This window comes from Streptopelia decaocto (assembly GCF_964273445.1).
Source record: "Streptopelia decaocto genome assembly, chromosome: Z".
NCBI classification, from domain to species: domain Eukaryota; kingdom Metazoa; phylum Chordata; class Aves; order Columbiformes; family Columbidae; genus Streptopelia; species Streptopelia decaocto.
This window is the reverse complement of record NC_138657.1, coordinates 50,665,692-50,683,139: the sequence shown is the minus strand read 5'-3', so window position 1 is coordinate 50,683,139 and position 17,448 is coordinate 50,665,692. Positions and strand designations below refer to the sequence as shown.

The window sequence follows — 17,448 nt, the reverse complement described above, 5'->3', positions numbered from 1 at the left end:
TCAAGCTGGCTTGAAAATACTCTTGTGCACAACACTTGATCTTCAAAGATACAGACCAAAGTCTGAAATTTGCCACACTGCTCTTTTTACACAACTCTGTAGTCTCAACTGATCTAAGCGATCTGAACTCAGAATACCCATATTCTTCGAGGAAAAAAGAAAGATCGTTACATTAACAGAAAGCAGTACTACCAGTATTTCATAGAAAATGTTCTCTCCACCCCCAAAGGGCATTTAATGTATGTTAACATTACAATGAAATAACATCTCTCATGATTATTACGTTTTACCTGAGAAAGAACAAGACGTTTCTTAAGTGCTAAAATTGCCAAAAGAGTATTATGATATACAATTTGAAAGTTCTACCAACTGGAATTTAAAAAGTTAAATACGTATTTTTCTAATCTAAAAAAAAATAGAAATAAAAAATAAATTTAATAATTTGGGAAGATACAATTTCAAATCCAATTTTGATTCCACATTACCCTAATGTTCTCAAAAGATGCTACTGCGAGTACTACAGCAATTCAAGTTAAATATACATGTAAAGTTTTTTTAAATTTTGTTAATGTGAAGCCCAGAATATTTTTTGTACTTTTGATATACCCAGAGAATTATAATCTACCAGCTCTTCTTACAAGACACTTGACAGTAATTTCTAAAGCAGCAAAATTTAGAGAATGTTACATTTGAATTGTGTTTCAAAGCATTTAAGATACAGAATTTTCACACTGGTGAGACTACAGCATTGTTTTCCTTAGTCTGGACTTCTCATTCTTCAGGCATTGAAAATATTTTTCCAAACCAATATGTCAGAAGAAATACATGTAACTTAGACTGTCAGAATCAAAAATGCAGCAGACAAAACATTTTTCCCCAGATATCCCTTTATAAAAACAAATTATTTTCATTTCAGACCAAAAGGTCAAAACCCCATAGAGACTTTGCAGCTGGCATTCTGAATCACAGAATGTTAGGGGTTGGAAGGGACCTCAAAAGATCATCTAGTCCAATACCCCTGCCAGAGCAGGAACACCTAGATGAGGCTACACAGGAATGTGTCCAGGTGGGTTTCGAACGTCTCCAGAGAAGGAGACTTCACAACCTCCCTGGGCAGCCTGTTCCAGCCTGTTCCAGTCATCCTCACTGAGAAGAAGTTTCTTCTCAAATTTAAACAGAACCTCCTGTGTTCCAGTTTGTACCCATTGCCCCTTGTCTTATCGTGACACTCACCCTTTACATATTTATAAACATTAATGAGGTCACCCCTCAGTCTCCTCTTCTCCAAGCTAAAGAGACCCAGCTCCCTCAGCCTTTCCTCATAAGGGAGATGCTCCACTCCATCATCTTTGTGGCTCTGCACTGGACTCTCTCCAGCACTTCTCTGTCCTTCTGAAACTGAGGGGCCCAGAACCGGACACAATATTCCAGATGTGGTCTCACCAGGGCAGAGAAGAGGGGGAGGAGAACCTCTCTCGACCTACTAACCACCCCGCTTCTAATACACCCAGGATGCCATTGGCCTTCCTGGCCACAAGGGCACAGTGCTGGCTCATGGTCATACTGCTGTCCACCAGGAGCCCCAGGTCCCTTTCCCCTATACTGCTCTCTAACAGGTTGTTTTCCAACTTATACTGGAACCTCTCCTTATGTATTATTCCAGCCATCTCATCCCTAAATATATTCAAAGATCAAGACACTAAAAAGTAAAAATTAAGAGTAAACCAGTAAAAAAAAGCTCTTTGATGATGAAATAAATTAATAATAAAGGAAAAATTCTTGATTCCTGCTTATTTTTCCACTGATAAGTGTGAAGTACTGCCCTGGGAAACATTCTTCTAGTCAACTACTGTTTAAACAAAAGTTGCAAAGCTGCATCTTTGAAGTTTGCTTAAGGAATAAAAAACATCACTTGAACAACACTGAATTCCGTCAATTGTGTTTCAGTTGCTAATACAACAAAGTAACACATCAAAATTCTAAACTTCAGTTGCTTGCACTCATCTAAGTGCACATTCCCTCAAGAAGAGATAGTTTCTTCGGTTTAGGCTTCCATTAAAAAACATGTAGCAGAAATTCTAGTACAAAAAGATTCATATGTTTCTGCGCCTGTTCTTATTTCAGTTTGAGACTTGTTAAGTAGGGTATAGTTGGAACATTCTGAACATTATTGGACAGTAAACTTAATATGAAAACATGAATCATGTCATGCACTACAGGAAACTATAACAGTATTATATAATGCAAAAAGATGGATTAAGTCATGGAAAGAAGCAGAAAATACCTGTACCGAGCCACCATGTCTGTCAGCTGCTAGGTGAGCCCGCAAATGATGTTGATTGGCTTGTTGTGAGTCCCAAGCTGCCCTATGGTCTGCCGACTATCATTTTTTAATGCATTAGGAATATAAAGAAAAGAAGAAATAAAAATTCAAAAACAAAAAAATTCATGCATTAATTATTATACATTATTTTTAAAAGCACAAAACCACTACAGACTTCACTCCGATATAGATTGTAAATCAACATTATATGCATACTGACATATAACTACACATACATTTTCATAGAGAGGTAGATAAAACTCAAAATTTCTAGCAAGAAACAAAGTCCACCAACACAACCCTGTAAATGGACACAGATCTAAATTCCTAATGTTTTTACCACCTTGGTCATTATCACAGAATAGTTTGGGTTGGAAGAGACCTCCAAAGGTCCCAGTCTAGTCCAACCCCCCTGCAATGAGCAGGGACATCTTCAACTAGATCAGGTTGCTCAGAGCCCTGCCCATTCCAACCTTGAAAGTCTCCAGACATGGGGCATCCACCAGATCTCTGGGCAACCTGCGCCAGCATTTCACCATCCCCATTGTAAAAAATTTCTTCTGCATGTCTAGCCTCAATCTACCGTATTTTAATTTGAAAACATCACTCCTTGTCCTATTGCCACAGGCCCTGATAAATAGTCTGCACCCTTCTTTCTTATCCTGATTAAAAAAAAAAAAAAAAAGTGAAAATGACAGAACCCCACACATGTTACAGCCCCTAAAGATGATACAGCATATGGGGAAGAGACAGTGATTAAAAAGAGAGAACTAAAAATAAAATTTAAAGAACTATCAGCATAGAGAAAATCCACTACTGATTTAAGCTATACATTTTAGCACAGCATCAAACAAACAACATTTTAGGACATTTTAAGGTCTGCATATGTAGAAATACATTAACATGGACCTACTTTAATCAAGGAAAAAGCAAAGAAATCCTGAAGTCAGTTTTATTTTGGAGTTCTAATAAAAGAACAACATAGCACAAATAATTAGATAAAAGACAAAGTAATTATGATAATCTTATATGAACAGTTTACCTGATTTTTGGATTGTTGCATTTTTTCTCTGTGCTGATAGGCTTCTCTGTTTGAAGACAGTGCAGGGTCTGAATGTATTGAACCCACCGGAGTAGGCTACAAACATAAATAATATGTAGCAACTGGTAAAAAAACAGATTTCTAAGTCTTACCAAAAGTTACTGGTTTGTAAAATAAATTAATCTTTAAATCTGACAGTTTCCCATTACCCAAAATGATCAAATTAAAGTAAATATGTAGTGAAGCTTTTGCTAATACCAAAGAGAAAAAGGTAAACCAAGACTTACACCATTTCATGAAGTAGCAATTCTGAGTATTATCAGACATTAATTTTCTGAAAGACTTTAGGCTTACATTTTCTGTAGTTAGCAGTTAGGACATTCTGATGAAAGCCTGAAGAAAGGCTTAAAGCATTTTTTAATGCTGAAAAAAACATTTAGCAATAAAACACTACAATTCTTTCAGAAAGTCACACAAGGAATTTCAGGGTAAAATGTATAATCTGAAATCGTTCAACCTACACACACAGCCCCTCCTCTACTTATTAAAAAGATGCAAGGAAAAATTTGAGGTGTTTTGAAAAATTCATCTTTTACTCTTTAAGGAATTCAACGCAGTATTTTTCTGTAACTTTAGATGCACTGTGATCAAAACTGATATTCTACACCACATTTCATTAGAACAATGCATATAAAGCATAGCCAGTTTCTTCATAATGAACAGATAAATACCTGGAGCATACCTCAGATGCAGAGAAGTGATTGCTCTACATTTTAAAAACACTAGGAGCAATAAAGTCCTCAAAGCAAGAAAATACATGCAATAATGACAATCACTTGCAAAATTTTAAATTCCTTCAACTCAGAAACAGCCTGAACCCCCACGACCTCATTTCCAATTGAACAATTTACTTTGATATTAAGAGTAAGTTTGGAAGAAGACTTAATATTAAATACTGCAGCCAAAAGATAATGTTTGGAAATGCATTTGAAAATGGGTTTGTAATAGCAGCTGTTCACAACTCTAATAGCAGCCATGAGATGCACATGCATACTAAAACTCAAGACCAACATTGGCTCAAAACTGATCACACAAGGACGCCCAACATATTACTAATACCTTAACTGTACTCACCAACTGTTTGCCAATCCAGTCATATTCATAATCAAACATATAGCCTTTCCGATCAAGTAAGTCTGTGAAGAGCTTTCTTAAGTAGTCATAGTCCGGCTTTTCAAAAAAATCTAGCCTTCTTACGTAACGTAGATATGTAGCCATTTCCTCTATATATATATTTAAAAAAAAAAAAAAAGTACATGATTGCCATACCTGTTTTAATGGCACTTAAAACCGGTACTTAGTTTTACACTTTGAAGCAACTTCTACCTCTCACAATAAAACCTGAACAGTTTTTCACTATGAATCTGTGAATTACCAGAAAGAAAAGTTACTTAATAGTAACAATATTCTTCAGGATATACTGCCATATTCTAAACATACCAAGTGGCTCCCCACTAATTTTCTCTTGGCATTACCTGTCAAGATCTTCCATACAACCTTCCAATTCTGATGCACAGTGTGTGAAAAAATGGGGAGAGAAATGCTTCTATGTCTCGAATTTTTTTTTTTTCAATTAATTGTGAAATGACACGCCTAAAGAAAGGTAAAGAAGGGGGTGTATGCATGTACAGAATGGACTATGTTTCAAAAACACCTGTTACTGGAATGTAACCTTCCTTTCTATAAGAGAGGACAAATATGTACGTTCTGAAGGGGGCAACTCCAATTGTCCTGGCAAAAACCACTCGCTATACGCTCTGTTGAGCTCTGTCTGTAGTATGATTACAGAAGGTTGTAACAGCACTGAATGCTTCAGGCATCATGTTATATGAAGGTGGTGAGCAGAAGTGGCAAATATTCTGAACAGAAACACTGCAGAGAAATACCAAGGTTACCTGAGCTATTGTAGAGTGATTTCTGACCAGCATCAGTTTAATAGCACTGTTTAAATACCATGTCAGCATACAAATGGAGATTTGAGTAGGTATTACACGGAAATTATAACATTGTTCCAGTAGTAGAGATGAGAGAGATTTCTGAAAGGGCCTGTGCCTGTAAAGATAAAAGGAGCCTTCCTAGCCGTTAAAGGGTGCACTACCAGCCAGAACTTTCTAGGTAAAACAAGAGTTCCAGCATAAACTTCGTGGCTGTTAAGTAGAGCATACAGATGTCCCATTCTTGATACTGGGTTTAAGCCAGGAAAGGCTTCTGAGACAACAGCTGTAAGGAACAAGCATCCTTATGGACAGAGGACTACCAGAATCTAAGGGATGAAAGGGATGAACAATGAACATCTGAAGCAAAAGTTTCAAATCCTATTGAGAAACTGTTCAGACACGTGATTACCTTTGCAATAACTCCTTCAGGAATCAGTGAAATGAGGGCAGGTGGAAATAAAACAGTCTGAGAAAACAGCAGATGGTGGGAAGAGATACACATTAACAAGCATTCAAAAAGACCAAGTCCTACAGGTCCTTCCAATCCAGTAGGTATTATAAGAAAGAACTAAAGTACTAAAGGAATGAAGAGTTCAACAACCTAACCAATACTGACATTTTGGTTCACTCATCCATCCATACCTTACTGTTACAGGAGGAATAGTAAAAGGAAAAAAAAATCATACTACAGTGGCTTGAAACAGAGTACTGCAAGAACTTCTCACAATCTGATATGGATCAAGTGAGGCACTTGACGTGAGTCCTGGGACCAAATTTCCTGATGGACACAGCTCTTAAAATCTAGCTTGTTTAGGAAACTTTGTAGTTCATGAAAGACTGGGAAACCACTCACTCCCAAGCCATCCTGAGAAAAGCAATGACTCCTTACTCTCAAGCCAAAAAGGCTGTTCACATGGTCCCAAAATACAAGAGAAAGCACCTCTATATGATCAGAATTGTCAGAGGATGAATAAGGTTAAAAGTAGGTGCCTCCAGTACTCACTGATCCTGTGAAGATGTATGTAGACAGAAGCAGCACAAGAGTATCACTGCATACTCACCCTGACGTACCCATGACATTTCAATAAGTCTGGAGAAGCTAACATTTCATGGTACAAACAAGGTGTTGTAAGAAGCCTGTCTTTTGATAGAGGATGGCTGAGAAGTGAAGAGGAAGTGCTAGGACTGAGCTATGCTAAATTAAACTCTTTTGGAGGGTAGAAAGAAGGAGAAGCGAAGGTTTGTGACCAGCTTGATAACAAAAAGTTGTGAGGCAGCGACATATTGGTGCTGTCAGGTATTCACCACACGACAAAGGTGCCAAGACATTCAAAATTACTCAGTTCTGACATAACCATAGTATTAAGCACTATGTTTTAGGCATGAGCAGATGAAGCATCAGAGGAATTCCTTGGTACCTAAGGTCCAGCTCTACACATTAGAACTGACTCTTCAGCAATACCAGCCAAAGAGACAGTTTTTGAAGAAGGCTAAGAGAAATGTTGACACATTGAGATGGATCTCTTTAATCATACTTTCCCAAGGTAAACCAGAACCCAAAGCAGATATGTCTTCAGAGGTATGAAGGCTGGAATTGAGTCATATAATGCAGCTGAATCTGTTACAGCTGGCTGACTCAAAAAAAATCAAATACCACCCTTATCATGTATTTGAAACAGAAAATCCAGAGTTTGAATCCTTGCTCATATTTTGTACAAGGCTTGAAATAGCAGTACTGTTACACACTCAAAGACAGTACAATTAAATGGAACAGGGGATGAAAAAGGTAAGTGCTTCACATGTGACAAAGACTAAAATATCTTTCACTGATACTACAGAGTTCTCTTGCCTTATGGAACACCAGTTAGTTAGCTCAGTCTGCAGGCTGACTGAAAAAAAATCGAAATGATGATGGATGTACTCATTTTATTGTATGTCCTAAGTGACAAGAAGGACAGGAAAAGGTAAAAAATCCTCAGATATCTGATATGCAAAAACTTACACATTCAAGAAAATATTATGAAAAAGTGCATATGTACTGTCAAATAAGGTTATCTTTCATGCCCTCCAAGGCCAAATATCTTTTCCTTGTTCCATTTTCAGATCTAAGCCTGTCAAAAAGTATGTACTTCATTAAATTTGGTGAAAACAGTCCACTAGATATATGGAGATACTCATGCATAATTATTTAAAGGAATTGCACCATATACACCTAAAGTTAGATATTTAAAGGACTCCAGCAACTACATAACAATCAACATGCAGATAAGCATGTACTACTGGATACACAAGACTTACATTTCAGAATACTTATTTTTCCCTCACATTTAAACTCTTTTCAATTCACCAAACATTATGTTCAGACATTTGCTCTAAGTTCTGTGAAAAAAGTCAATTTCACTAGATTTTATTATTTTTTTTAATATACAGAAGTTAAATAAAAAACATAAGAAAAACTGATAATAGACCAATTTTTACTACAGGGTTGGAAAGAACTTCAGAAGGCCATCTAGTATACCACCCTATCCCATAGCAAACCAGTTACAGCCTTGTCTGACTGGTTTGCTTTCACACAACTCCAGCCAAAGCAATTCCATACTCTCCCTGGCAATAGTAATCCCTTCATGCTCTTCACTTCACATACAAATTTCAAACTTATAATTTCTAAGTTTAAGAAATATTTTCAATTATACAAGACAATCAAAAATACAGAACAGATCCAACACATATCTCTCTGAAATACTGTTTCATGTTTTAAATATGGCAACAATGTACTTAACTACTACAAATTGGTTTACACTCTTCTTCCCATAGTAGGTTCTTTGTGATTATGCTTTTAAGATTACTTGTGAGGATACTTAAAAAGAGTGTCAAAAGCTAAAGTACTAAGATTTCATGACATAAAACATCTGCCTGCTGTCTGCTGTGGATATGATTTCCTTTCATAAGAGGAAATCAAATCAGTTTGTCATAAGCTATTCTCAGCAAATCTATTTTGCCTATCAGTGACATTGTGATTATTTTTCAAGGTGTTTACTTTTATTTTGGCAGAATTGTGTCCATGTCATGCATGTGTATTCCCCTGTCCTGAGCTGATTAGCCCAACTTCTAAAAAATGTCCTATTTACTTCTCTCCAGTTTTCTAATACTTCATTGATTCTCTGTGCATGTAAGGAAGATTAGAAGCGACACCTGAAAGTACTTGAAAGTTATTTTAAATATTATTTCAAGCTGTTCCTAATTAAGTTTGTTTTTAAAAGGGACATATCAGGCTTGCAAAATTTTGTATTACTTTTTTTAATGTTTCCTTTATAAGAATCTATCTTTGAAGAACACCAGCATTAGCTTACTGCTGCTTCAAAGGATAACTGTTGTGCCTATTACAACAGTACATAATATATGTATTTGGAAGCGTTATTTTGTTTTTTTAAACCAGATATTAAACAATTATTTATGTTGGTTTCATCTTCTAAATCAATACACTACATTTTATTAACAGCAGATATTACCTGGGAAGTTTTCACACAATACTTCTATAGGGGTTGTTCTTTTTGTGTCTCCAATTTTCTGGTAACGTTCTTTTAATGTATCAGCCTATGACACAAGAACAAAACAAGCTTCTGAAGTTATACAGCTTGCAGACAAACTTCCAAAAAGAAAAAAGATCATGGCAAAAAAAGCTAATGATCTGATAACAGGATACAGGAATATATCAAAAACCACTACCTTTAAACCTTGCCATGGAAGGCTTCCTCTGAGAAAATACATAAACATATGACCTAAAGCTTCCAAATCATCTCTTCTACTTTGCTCTGAAACAAAATTTAATATTATTAGAACATTCAAATTTCAAAGTTTTCAAAGTACATTCCATATTATTTTTAAATAATATCCATTATTCTTAGGAAAACTAAATGTAACAGAGAATAGCATGTCTTTAGGTAATTAATAGAAACCAGATTTTTATATTTTCACCCGATTTCATTCCGTAATACTGTTGAAATGATGGTTACACAGTGTATTATGTCTTTTAGTAACAGGTAGTATTTACCTCTAACTTTGATTTCCTCCCTGACAAGGAAGAAAAGCAAAATATCAACATTGCTTCTACTCAGTATTTTCACTATGCTTGAGAAAATGGAGAAACAGAGCAGAAAAGTAAACGAAAAAGTATTTGCTAGATTTTGAACACAGGACAGTTAATAAAACCAACCTGGCTTTGATCTGATCAACACAAAATATTGACACAAATACACTGCATTTGAAAAACAATTCTTAATCTTCATATAAAAAGAATAATTTATTCATTACTCTGTCTTCCATTCTTCTCATTTGGACACTGAGTAAACACAGTATAGCAAATGGACAAGAAAATACCAAGCAAATATATGGTAATTTCAAAGAATGGGTTACATCTCTAGGCTATTATTTCCTCACACCTCTGCCAGTCATATGAGGCTCCTTCATAGTCATGTCTCTTCAACTCATTTTCATGTTTCCTATTCCCTTGTCAACACTCTTCTTGGTTTTGTCCACTCCTCCACTCATTTTCTCAGTGAGAAAGCCCAGACAATCTGGGCTTATTTGTGTTTCTCTGCCAACCCTGCAACATTGCAATTACTGACCTTACGCTATCCTGATGCAACCACGTATGTTAAGAAGAAAGCAGATTTCTATGCCTGACAGTTTTCAGTACACAAGACAAAATTATTCCAGTTGCCTGCAGAAATCCTGTGCTCTTTACGAGATAGGGTGGAAATAGAGATAATGAGTACTTACAAGCACCACTCATGACATTCTTTTTCATAGGAAGCAGATAATGTTCTGAATTTGGACAGGACAGAGCTCTCACAGGAAGCTGGGAGGGGACACAGACAGGACAGCTGACCCAAACTAGCCAAAGGGATATTCAACACCATATGATGTTGTGAGGAAGAGAAGCAAACCAGACCAACAGATACTGCAGCTACTCCTACCCTCGTGCTGTACACAGCAGCTACTCACACTCAGGCGACAGGCACTGAGGTTGAACCAGAGAATCAACGCATGCTGCTATCAGTTGCCTCTACAGAGAAAAAGAAATACACAAAAAAACCTGGCCTGTGTAGTGAGGGATGATGATGAACCACGGTCATCACAAGATAAAGACAAGAGGCAGAATCAGAGATAATCACCTGATCCCTATTGCTGAGTGACCTGTGAGATACAGCTGCTGTCCCAGTGAGGATATTGTCATCTGGCTCCTCTGATGCTGGCTTAACTGGGCCAGTAGCCTGGAATTAGAGGATAAGGAAGCAAAACACCTGGGATCCTTGTCAAGGGAAGGTAGCATTAACAAGGTGACTGGGAAAAAGACAGAAGCCCTCAGACTCTGGTGGTGACTTCTGTCAGGTGTGAAGAAAAGTTATCTCTTCCAGGAAGATGTTCCTCTCACCCAGGCAAGTGGACCACCATGGAGAGAGGTATCCAGTACCTGAGGGAATTAGCTGTGCTGGAGGTGATTTGCAATTATCCTAAGAATGAGCCTTTACCCACAGACACAGATGAAGTTCAACGCACACAACTCGTGGCAGAAGTTTCTATGGAGCACATCATCATCGTATGTCAGCTCATTGACAGTAATGTCCTGGAAAGACAGTGGATGAATTGGCTGGCCAGCTCCGGCAATATGAAGGAAGGCTTTCTTCCTCCCTACAAGCCTGCATCTTGGCTACGGAGTAACTGTCAGACATTCTAGCTGAGAAACTGTCCTGAGAGTTCCAGAAATTTGAGGGTAAGTTCCACTTCCCACCTGTGCAGACTGGTATCTCAACTATTAGCAGTCTGTTCTTCAGACAGAGTAGAAGGGCTGGTCTTACCTCTGAGTCTCTTAAAGGGACTTCTGATTCATTTTTACAAAAAGTGAGTAATGAATACTACAACCAGGACTAGAGGAGCCCTGCCTCCAGCCATGCGGAGCAGAGGGACAGTTTACAGGACAGTGTAGATTCCATAGCCTGGCATGTGAGACCCCCCAGGAGTACAAGGCTCTAGTGGACACTGGTGCAGTATACCCTAATGCCATCCAACTATGAAGGGGCAGAACCCATTACTTCTGGAGTGACAGAGGGATCCCAACAACCGCATTAGATGCTGAAGTGAGTCTAACTAGGAAGGACTACCAAAAGCACCCCATTGTGACTGGCCCAGGGGCTCCACACATCCTTGGCACAGACTACCTCAAGAGGGTATTTCAAGGATCCAAAAGGGTACTGACAGGCTTTTGGCATAGCAGCTGTGTTGACAGAAGACATTAAACAGCTGTCTACCTTGCCCAGTCTGTCAGAGGACTCTTTTTGGTTTATTTTTTTACAGGATATGGAGGGGGTTCTCTTACTTCAGAACTAAAAAAGGTTATTTGATTTTGGAACATTTCATGGCCTTAAACTGACACTATGCCCGAAAAATAAAGTGAATGCTTCCTTCACTTGAAGAACTCGTGTTCTAAAAGTTATGTTTAGAAAGCTCAAACCATGCTATCAAGTGTTAAATATTCATTATAGGAAGTATTAATATTTACACTATAAGCCATTAAATGAAAAATCATTTAATCTAATCTTAAAGCTCTTTGGCTCTAATATAGTTTAACAACAACACAGTTTTAGTCTTACTTGGTGAAGAATATTAAAGCTAGCAAACATGACAAGCTTACAGCAGTTTAGCTACTTTTTACACATCCTTTTACTATGTGAATGCATACAGAATTAAGGTCAGCTTCATAGACAATGCATTTTTGGACAGGTAAGTGGGATGGGAGGTCTTTCACTATGTTTAAATTACCTGAAATATGCTAATATACTGTTTTAATTAAGACACTGCTCCTTATCAAGAATTTCAAAACTCACTGACATCAGTGATGGTAAGACCTGAAGTAATGAAAAATTTGTCATCACTGTGGTTACAATTAAAAAATACTGTAGCATTCTAGTACATAATTCTGTATTATAACGGTAGGATTCCATTTTCAAACACTTAAAGAACTGCTTAAATAAAGCTGGGACACATTTCTTTTCTACCATGGGGGAAAAGCCAAAATGTGTTCTAGTAAGCTAGTTCTCAGAAACGGTTTCAGCACCATTGTGGAAAATATATTCATCTGAAAAAAAGAAAAGATTCCTATTTTTATACAACTGTAAAACAATAAGAAAAATATATTAGTTTAAGCTCATAACTATTACTTCCAACAAATATTAAATAAAAAAATAGTAAATAAAACCTTTTATCCATCTGACAAACTTTCAACTGCAACTGCTAAATCAGTAATCACTCCACATGGTGAGAAAGCACAAAAAGTTTTCTGCTCTGTATGTACTACAAGAAGATGTATTGCTGGTGCATGTTGCCTAAAGAGGTTGTGGAGTCTGCCTCCTTGGAGATATTCAAAAGACATCTGGACACGGTCCTAGACAACAAGTTCTAGGTGGCCCTGCTTGAGCAGGAAGGTTGAATAAGATGACCTCCAGAGGTTCCTGCCAACCTCAACCATTCTGCAATTACCAGTCCACTACTGGAATCTTTCTTATTTGCCAAGGGTCACTAGACACTTCTGTAATGAGGAAAGGAACCACAGTGGCCATGATGCTATGGCAAATGGGGATGATAATTTAAACTCTTCAGTGCTGAAATATGTAACCAGTACCTTCTAATTTTGAGACATTTTCTGAGATTCAAACCAGCAGCTGAGAATGCACAAAACAGAAACAGGGTAATATCCTGATGCCCAGAAGCATCAGTTGAAATAAGGAGAGATTCCTCCCACCTTTTTTCCCTGTCCACATGAAAACATGTGGGTACAACTGAAAACAATGATAGACTGTCAGCCAATATCTAACAAAACAGACCTTTGGAAGCTATTGGTCACTGGCTGTGGAAGGTGAATATCAGATGGCTGACAATGAGCTTGGCCTTCTCCTAACACTCAGAAATTGCAGCCCTGTGGCATGGATGACTGAACACTTTGTGAATCAAACTGTGAAATTTTACAGTTTTCTAGTGCAGTTCAGAGGTTTGATAGCTTTAATACTTAAAGTTGAAATCTGTAGTTGTTCATAATTTTCTCGATTATCAATTTGGTCTCCTTTCCATGACTACTACCAATCACCGTTCTTTCCTTATACAAGTAAACGTGACCTTCAGTGGTTCAACTTTTAATTTGCTATTGCACTGCAAGCTACAATAAGCTGCTACACAATTTCTTGTAAAATTTACTTTCATCAATTTATTTAAAACCTTGGAATTCTTTAACTTTCTTCCACTGTTTTCTACTTAAATAGAGAGAATATCTTTTGAATGAATCATTATTCCCACTACTTTCTAAAGAATATTTTTGCTTAAAAAAATCCCCAAACCTTGCTCATCAGTGAAGAGTTGAGTAGAAAACTATATGAAGTTATTGACAGGTATTGAAAAGGTTCCAGAGAAGGACAGAATGTCTTGACATCTAAATATGGAAACCAGGGCTATTTAAGTACTTAAGTCAAAATTCAAAACTTGGTCCCTTCTACTTCTCTGCTCTGTTGTCCATGTCAACCTTGTTCACAAATTGCTTATTTGAAGGAAGGATCCTTCCAGAATTCATTTGTATTATCAGAAAAGGAAGTCTGTAAGAATTATAACAAAAAAAACCTCCATCAAACTACCAAGACTCAACTTGCCAGCAAAAGTATTTCTCACTTGTTTCAACTGTTCAAATACAACATGAGACTTAAACTTTGTATGTTGATTAACTTCTTTAGGTACAAAAGCTTTAATCTCAAAAAAAAAAAATAAAAGCAAACTGGGTAACTGTTTCACAGCTGCTCTGTTACATATAAACCCACTTAAAGTTAGCCAAGCAAGTTGAATTCTAGGATGCTTACAAAGTTAAAAGTCTCAGTTGCTTTTCACAAGACTTAGTTATGTTCTAGATATTAGACGTGTTTCTTTGACAAATGATATTGTTGAAATTTGTGCATTTCTGATATATAAGTACAAAGAATTACACCAGTGCTTCACAGACTTAGCAGAAACTACCTAAAATATCTGTTACTTAAATTAATAATCTACTTTCTACAGAAGCTATTCCATAAAACTGAGCAGATATGCACAAGAGCCCCATCTCCCACCTTTGAAGTGAAGCAACTATTGTTTTATTTTCAGAACTTCCCCCAAAAAGCAAGTATATAAGGAAGGTAGTCACCTTGTGAAGATGTTTCCAGCATGTTAAACTGCCAATGGCATTTTAAAACCAACTCAGAAGTCTGCCTCACAAATCAATTTTCAGTTACAAAGGCAAGACAGGTACACATTAAACAGCACTTTTTCCACTTCCCCTAACAAAATACATAGTGTTTGCATACATAAAAACTTATTTAAATTTAGGTGAACACTACCCAAACATAACTCTCATCAAGTAACTGGGATTGCCTTTCAGAAATTGTCCAACTCAGTGATTTTTGACCACATGCTTCTAATAATCTGGAGATCTTATATTCACTTACATATGGATAAATAACATAGCCATAGCTACACTTGCTTCCTTCTCCCTACTTATTGGAGAAATTTTAGGTTGTTTTAGGAACCTGTGGAAAAAGCAAGATCAACTGATGTCAGAATCTGGAATGAATGGCAGAATTTGCTTGCAAATCATGAAATTAAATTCTTCAGCTTTGATCGTGAAGAAACAAAGAAGCCAGAAGATGCAAAGATGCATGTCAGGTAAAATACAATTCAAAACTAATTTTAAATTATAAAGTAATATTTAGTCATGTGAAATCAAAATCCTTTTGAAATGTCAACATAGAAAAACGTATTCTTTTTACCACCAGTTAAATGCATCTGCTTAAGTCTTACTCCTATCTGTTTTGTAGATTTGTAGGTTTTGTTTGATTCGAAAAAGCTCTAGGTTCTTCAACTTGCCTGGAGATGCTGAAAATTTCCCAAGTTTGATGACTTGAAGTACTGTGGAAGGACATGTTGTAAACACAGATCTACATCTGCCATGGAATGCACTGAATGGTAATTGTTTATACTCTTCCTCTACATTCTCATATAAAAGGCATATCTGAAGTCAGTTTAGTAGTCAAGAAAGTTACTCAGATCTTTCATTCCAATTAATTTTGAGACTAAGGCAGACAAGAAGAGAAAGGCCGAAATAGACAGAAGAGCCTCATACTAATTAAGTAAAACAATTTTTGCCTATACATGAGGTAATTCAATTCCGTATTAAAAAGGCATAAAGGCTCAACACACGTGCCTAATTATTGTTCTTTAAAGGATATCTGTTATTACTTCATTATTAAAAAATACATTAAACTGAACTACATTTGAGGTGCTGGAATGTGTCCAAAGAACTGCTGAAGGGTCTGGAAAACAAGTCTTATGAGGAGGGGCTGAAGGAACTGAATTTTTTAGCCTGGAGAAAAGGAGACATTACTGCTCTGTACAACTGCCTGAATGGATTTTGTTGGTCTCTTCTACCAAATAACAAGGGATAGGACAAGAGGACACAGCCTCAAGTTGCACCAGGGGAGTTTTATATTGGATATTAGGAAAAATGTCTTCACAGAAAAGGTTGTCAGTCATTGGAACAGGCTGCCCAGGGAAGTGGTTGAGTCAGCATCCCTGGAGGTGTTTAAACAATGCACAGATGAGGCACCTAGGGACATGGTTTAGTGATGGACTTCACAGTGTTAGGCTGGACTTGATGACAAGTCTTTTGCAACCTAACTGACAATATGAGTCTGTATGTTAAGATCATTTCACCGGCTATAGTTGCTAGCCACAAGCTGCTATAGTCTGATTTTATTGATAAAGCACCTCATTACTATCTGTAAAATGTGAAAGGTTTCTCATCTGCCATGTTAGTAAAAAAGACCTTTGAACGATCAGTGTTGTGCAATGTATTTTATGACCAAAGAGCAACTTAATTAGTGATTACCATGCAGGATTACTGGCTTACACAAATTCAAAGGTGTCCAACCTGTTTTCACTAGAAAACCTCTATATAACTGAAAGAAAGACCACCTTGAGTGCACCTTGTTCCAGCTAAATTTATGCAATAACAACTTACCTCTCTGCATATATCCTGTCATTTCTTTAGTTGATCATATTTACAATAGCATAACCCTCAGCTACTTTGACAAAGCCTCATTAAGAGTATAAACAATAAAGAAAAAAAACCCAATAAATCAGCAAATATAAGCTACTTTTATTCCACTGCATGGTGCATTTCAGCAGGATTAAAAAAACAGGCAAGGTAGCATTAAAAATCTGTGTTGTTGCAAACTGTTCACTCTGAAGTCTTTAATAAGCATATCTACTTTCACCCCACCCCACTATGGTATACTTCTAATATGGAGATGTTATGATACAAAAAGATACACCTCAGATTTGTGTTATGGACATATAAGAAAAATAACATAAGTATTTGCTGAGACATGACCATGATGATTAGAGAGACAGAAAACCTTATTCTCATGAATAGTATTTCCATACGGAGCAAGTATAATTTTGTGTAGTACACAAATCTTGCAGTTCTTAATGACTACAGACTGAGAAAAACTACAAATTTAAAACAAGATGATTTCAGAGAGATGACAGCTGTTGCATTGTTTTCAGCCATTAAAAAGCACACATACCTTTTCCTGAATGTGTATTTATACTCATGTATCTAGCTGTTCCTGTAAGGCTCTTGTGTTCTCGATATGGTATGTGCTTCTTTGTTTCTGGATCTATATACTCCTTTGCCAAACCAAAATCTATAATATGAATAATATGCTGGGTTTTGTTCCCAGGTCTTCCTATTAAGAAGTTCTCAGGTTTTACATCTCTGTATATCAAGTTCTTTGAATGGACATATTCCATACGAGAAATCTTTAATAAAAGAAAAAAAAAAATTTAAGCCTCAGGTTGCCGCATTGTGGTAGAAGCTGAATATCTTACATTGACTTTATATTTAGAGGAAATCACCCCACATAATCCCTTAAAACGAAATGATAATTGCTCATAACAATGTATCTCCCAATTCAAGTCGATGAAAATTGTACACATCCCCTAAGTAGATACAC

General features: G+C 36.7%; 1 protein-coding gene across 3 annotated transcripts in view; it reads right to left on the bottom strand.

Annotated features, from left to right (window-relative positions):
• CSNK1G3 (casein kinase 1 gamma 3) overlaps nt 1-17,448 on the bottom strand; it is an 87,435-nt gene that overhangs the window by 12,695 nt on the left and 57,292 nt on the right. For 2 of the 3 annotated variants that reach the window (XM_082074568.1, XM_082074569.1), the window contains exons 7-12: nt 17,020-17,254; nt 9,089-9,174; nt 8,872-8,956; nt 4,500-4,648; nt 3,366-3,461; nt 2,285-2,380 (exon numbers count right to left, since the gene is read on the bottom strand). In XM_082074568.1, coding sequence (XP_081930694.1) covers nt 2,285-2,380; nt 3,366-3,461; nt 4,500-4,648; nt 8,872-8,956; nt 9,089-9,174; nt 17,020-17,254 — 747 coding nt within the window. Of the gene's footprint in view, nt 1-2,284; nt 2,381-3,365; nt 3,488-4,499; nt 4,649-8,871; nt 8,957-9,088; nt 9,175-17,019; nt 17,255-17,448 lie in introns of all 3 variants that reach the window. The other variant, XM_082074570.1, reaches the window with a different exon arrangement.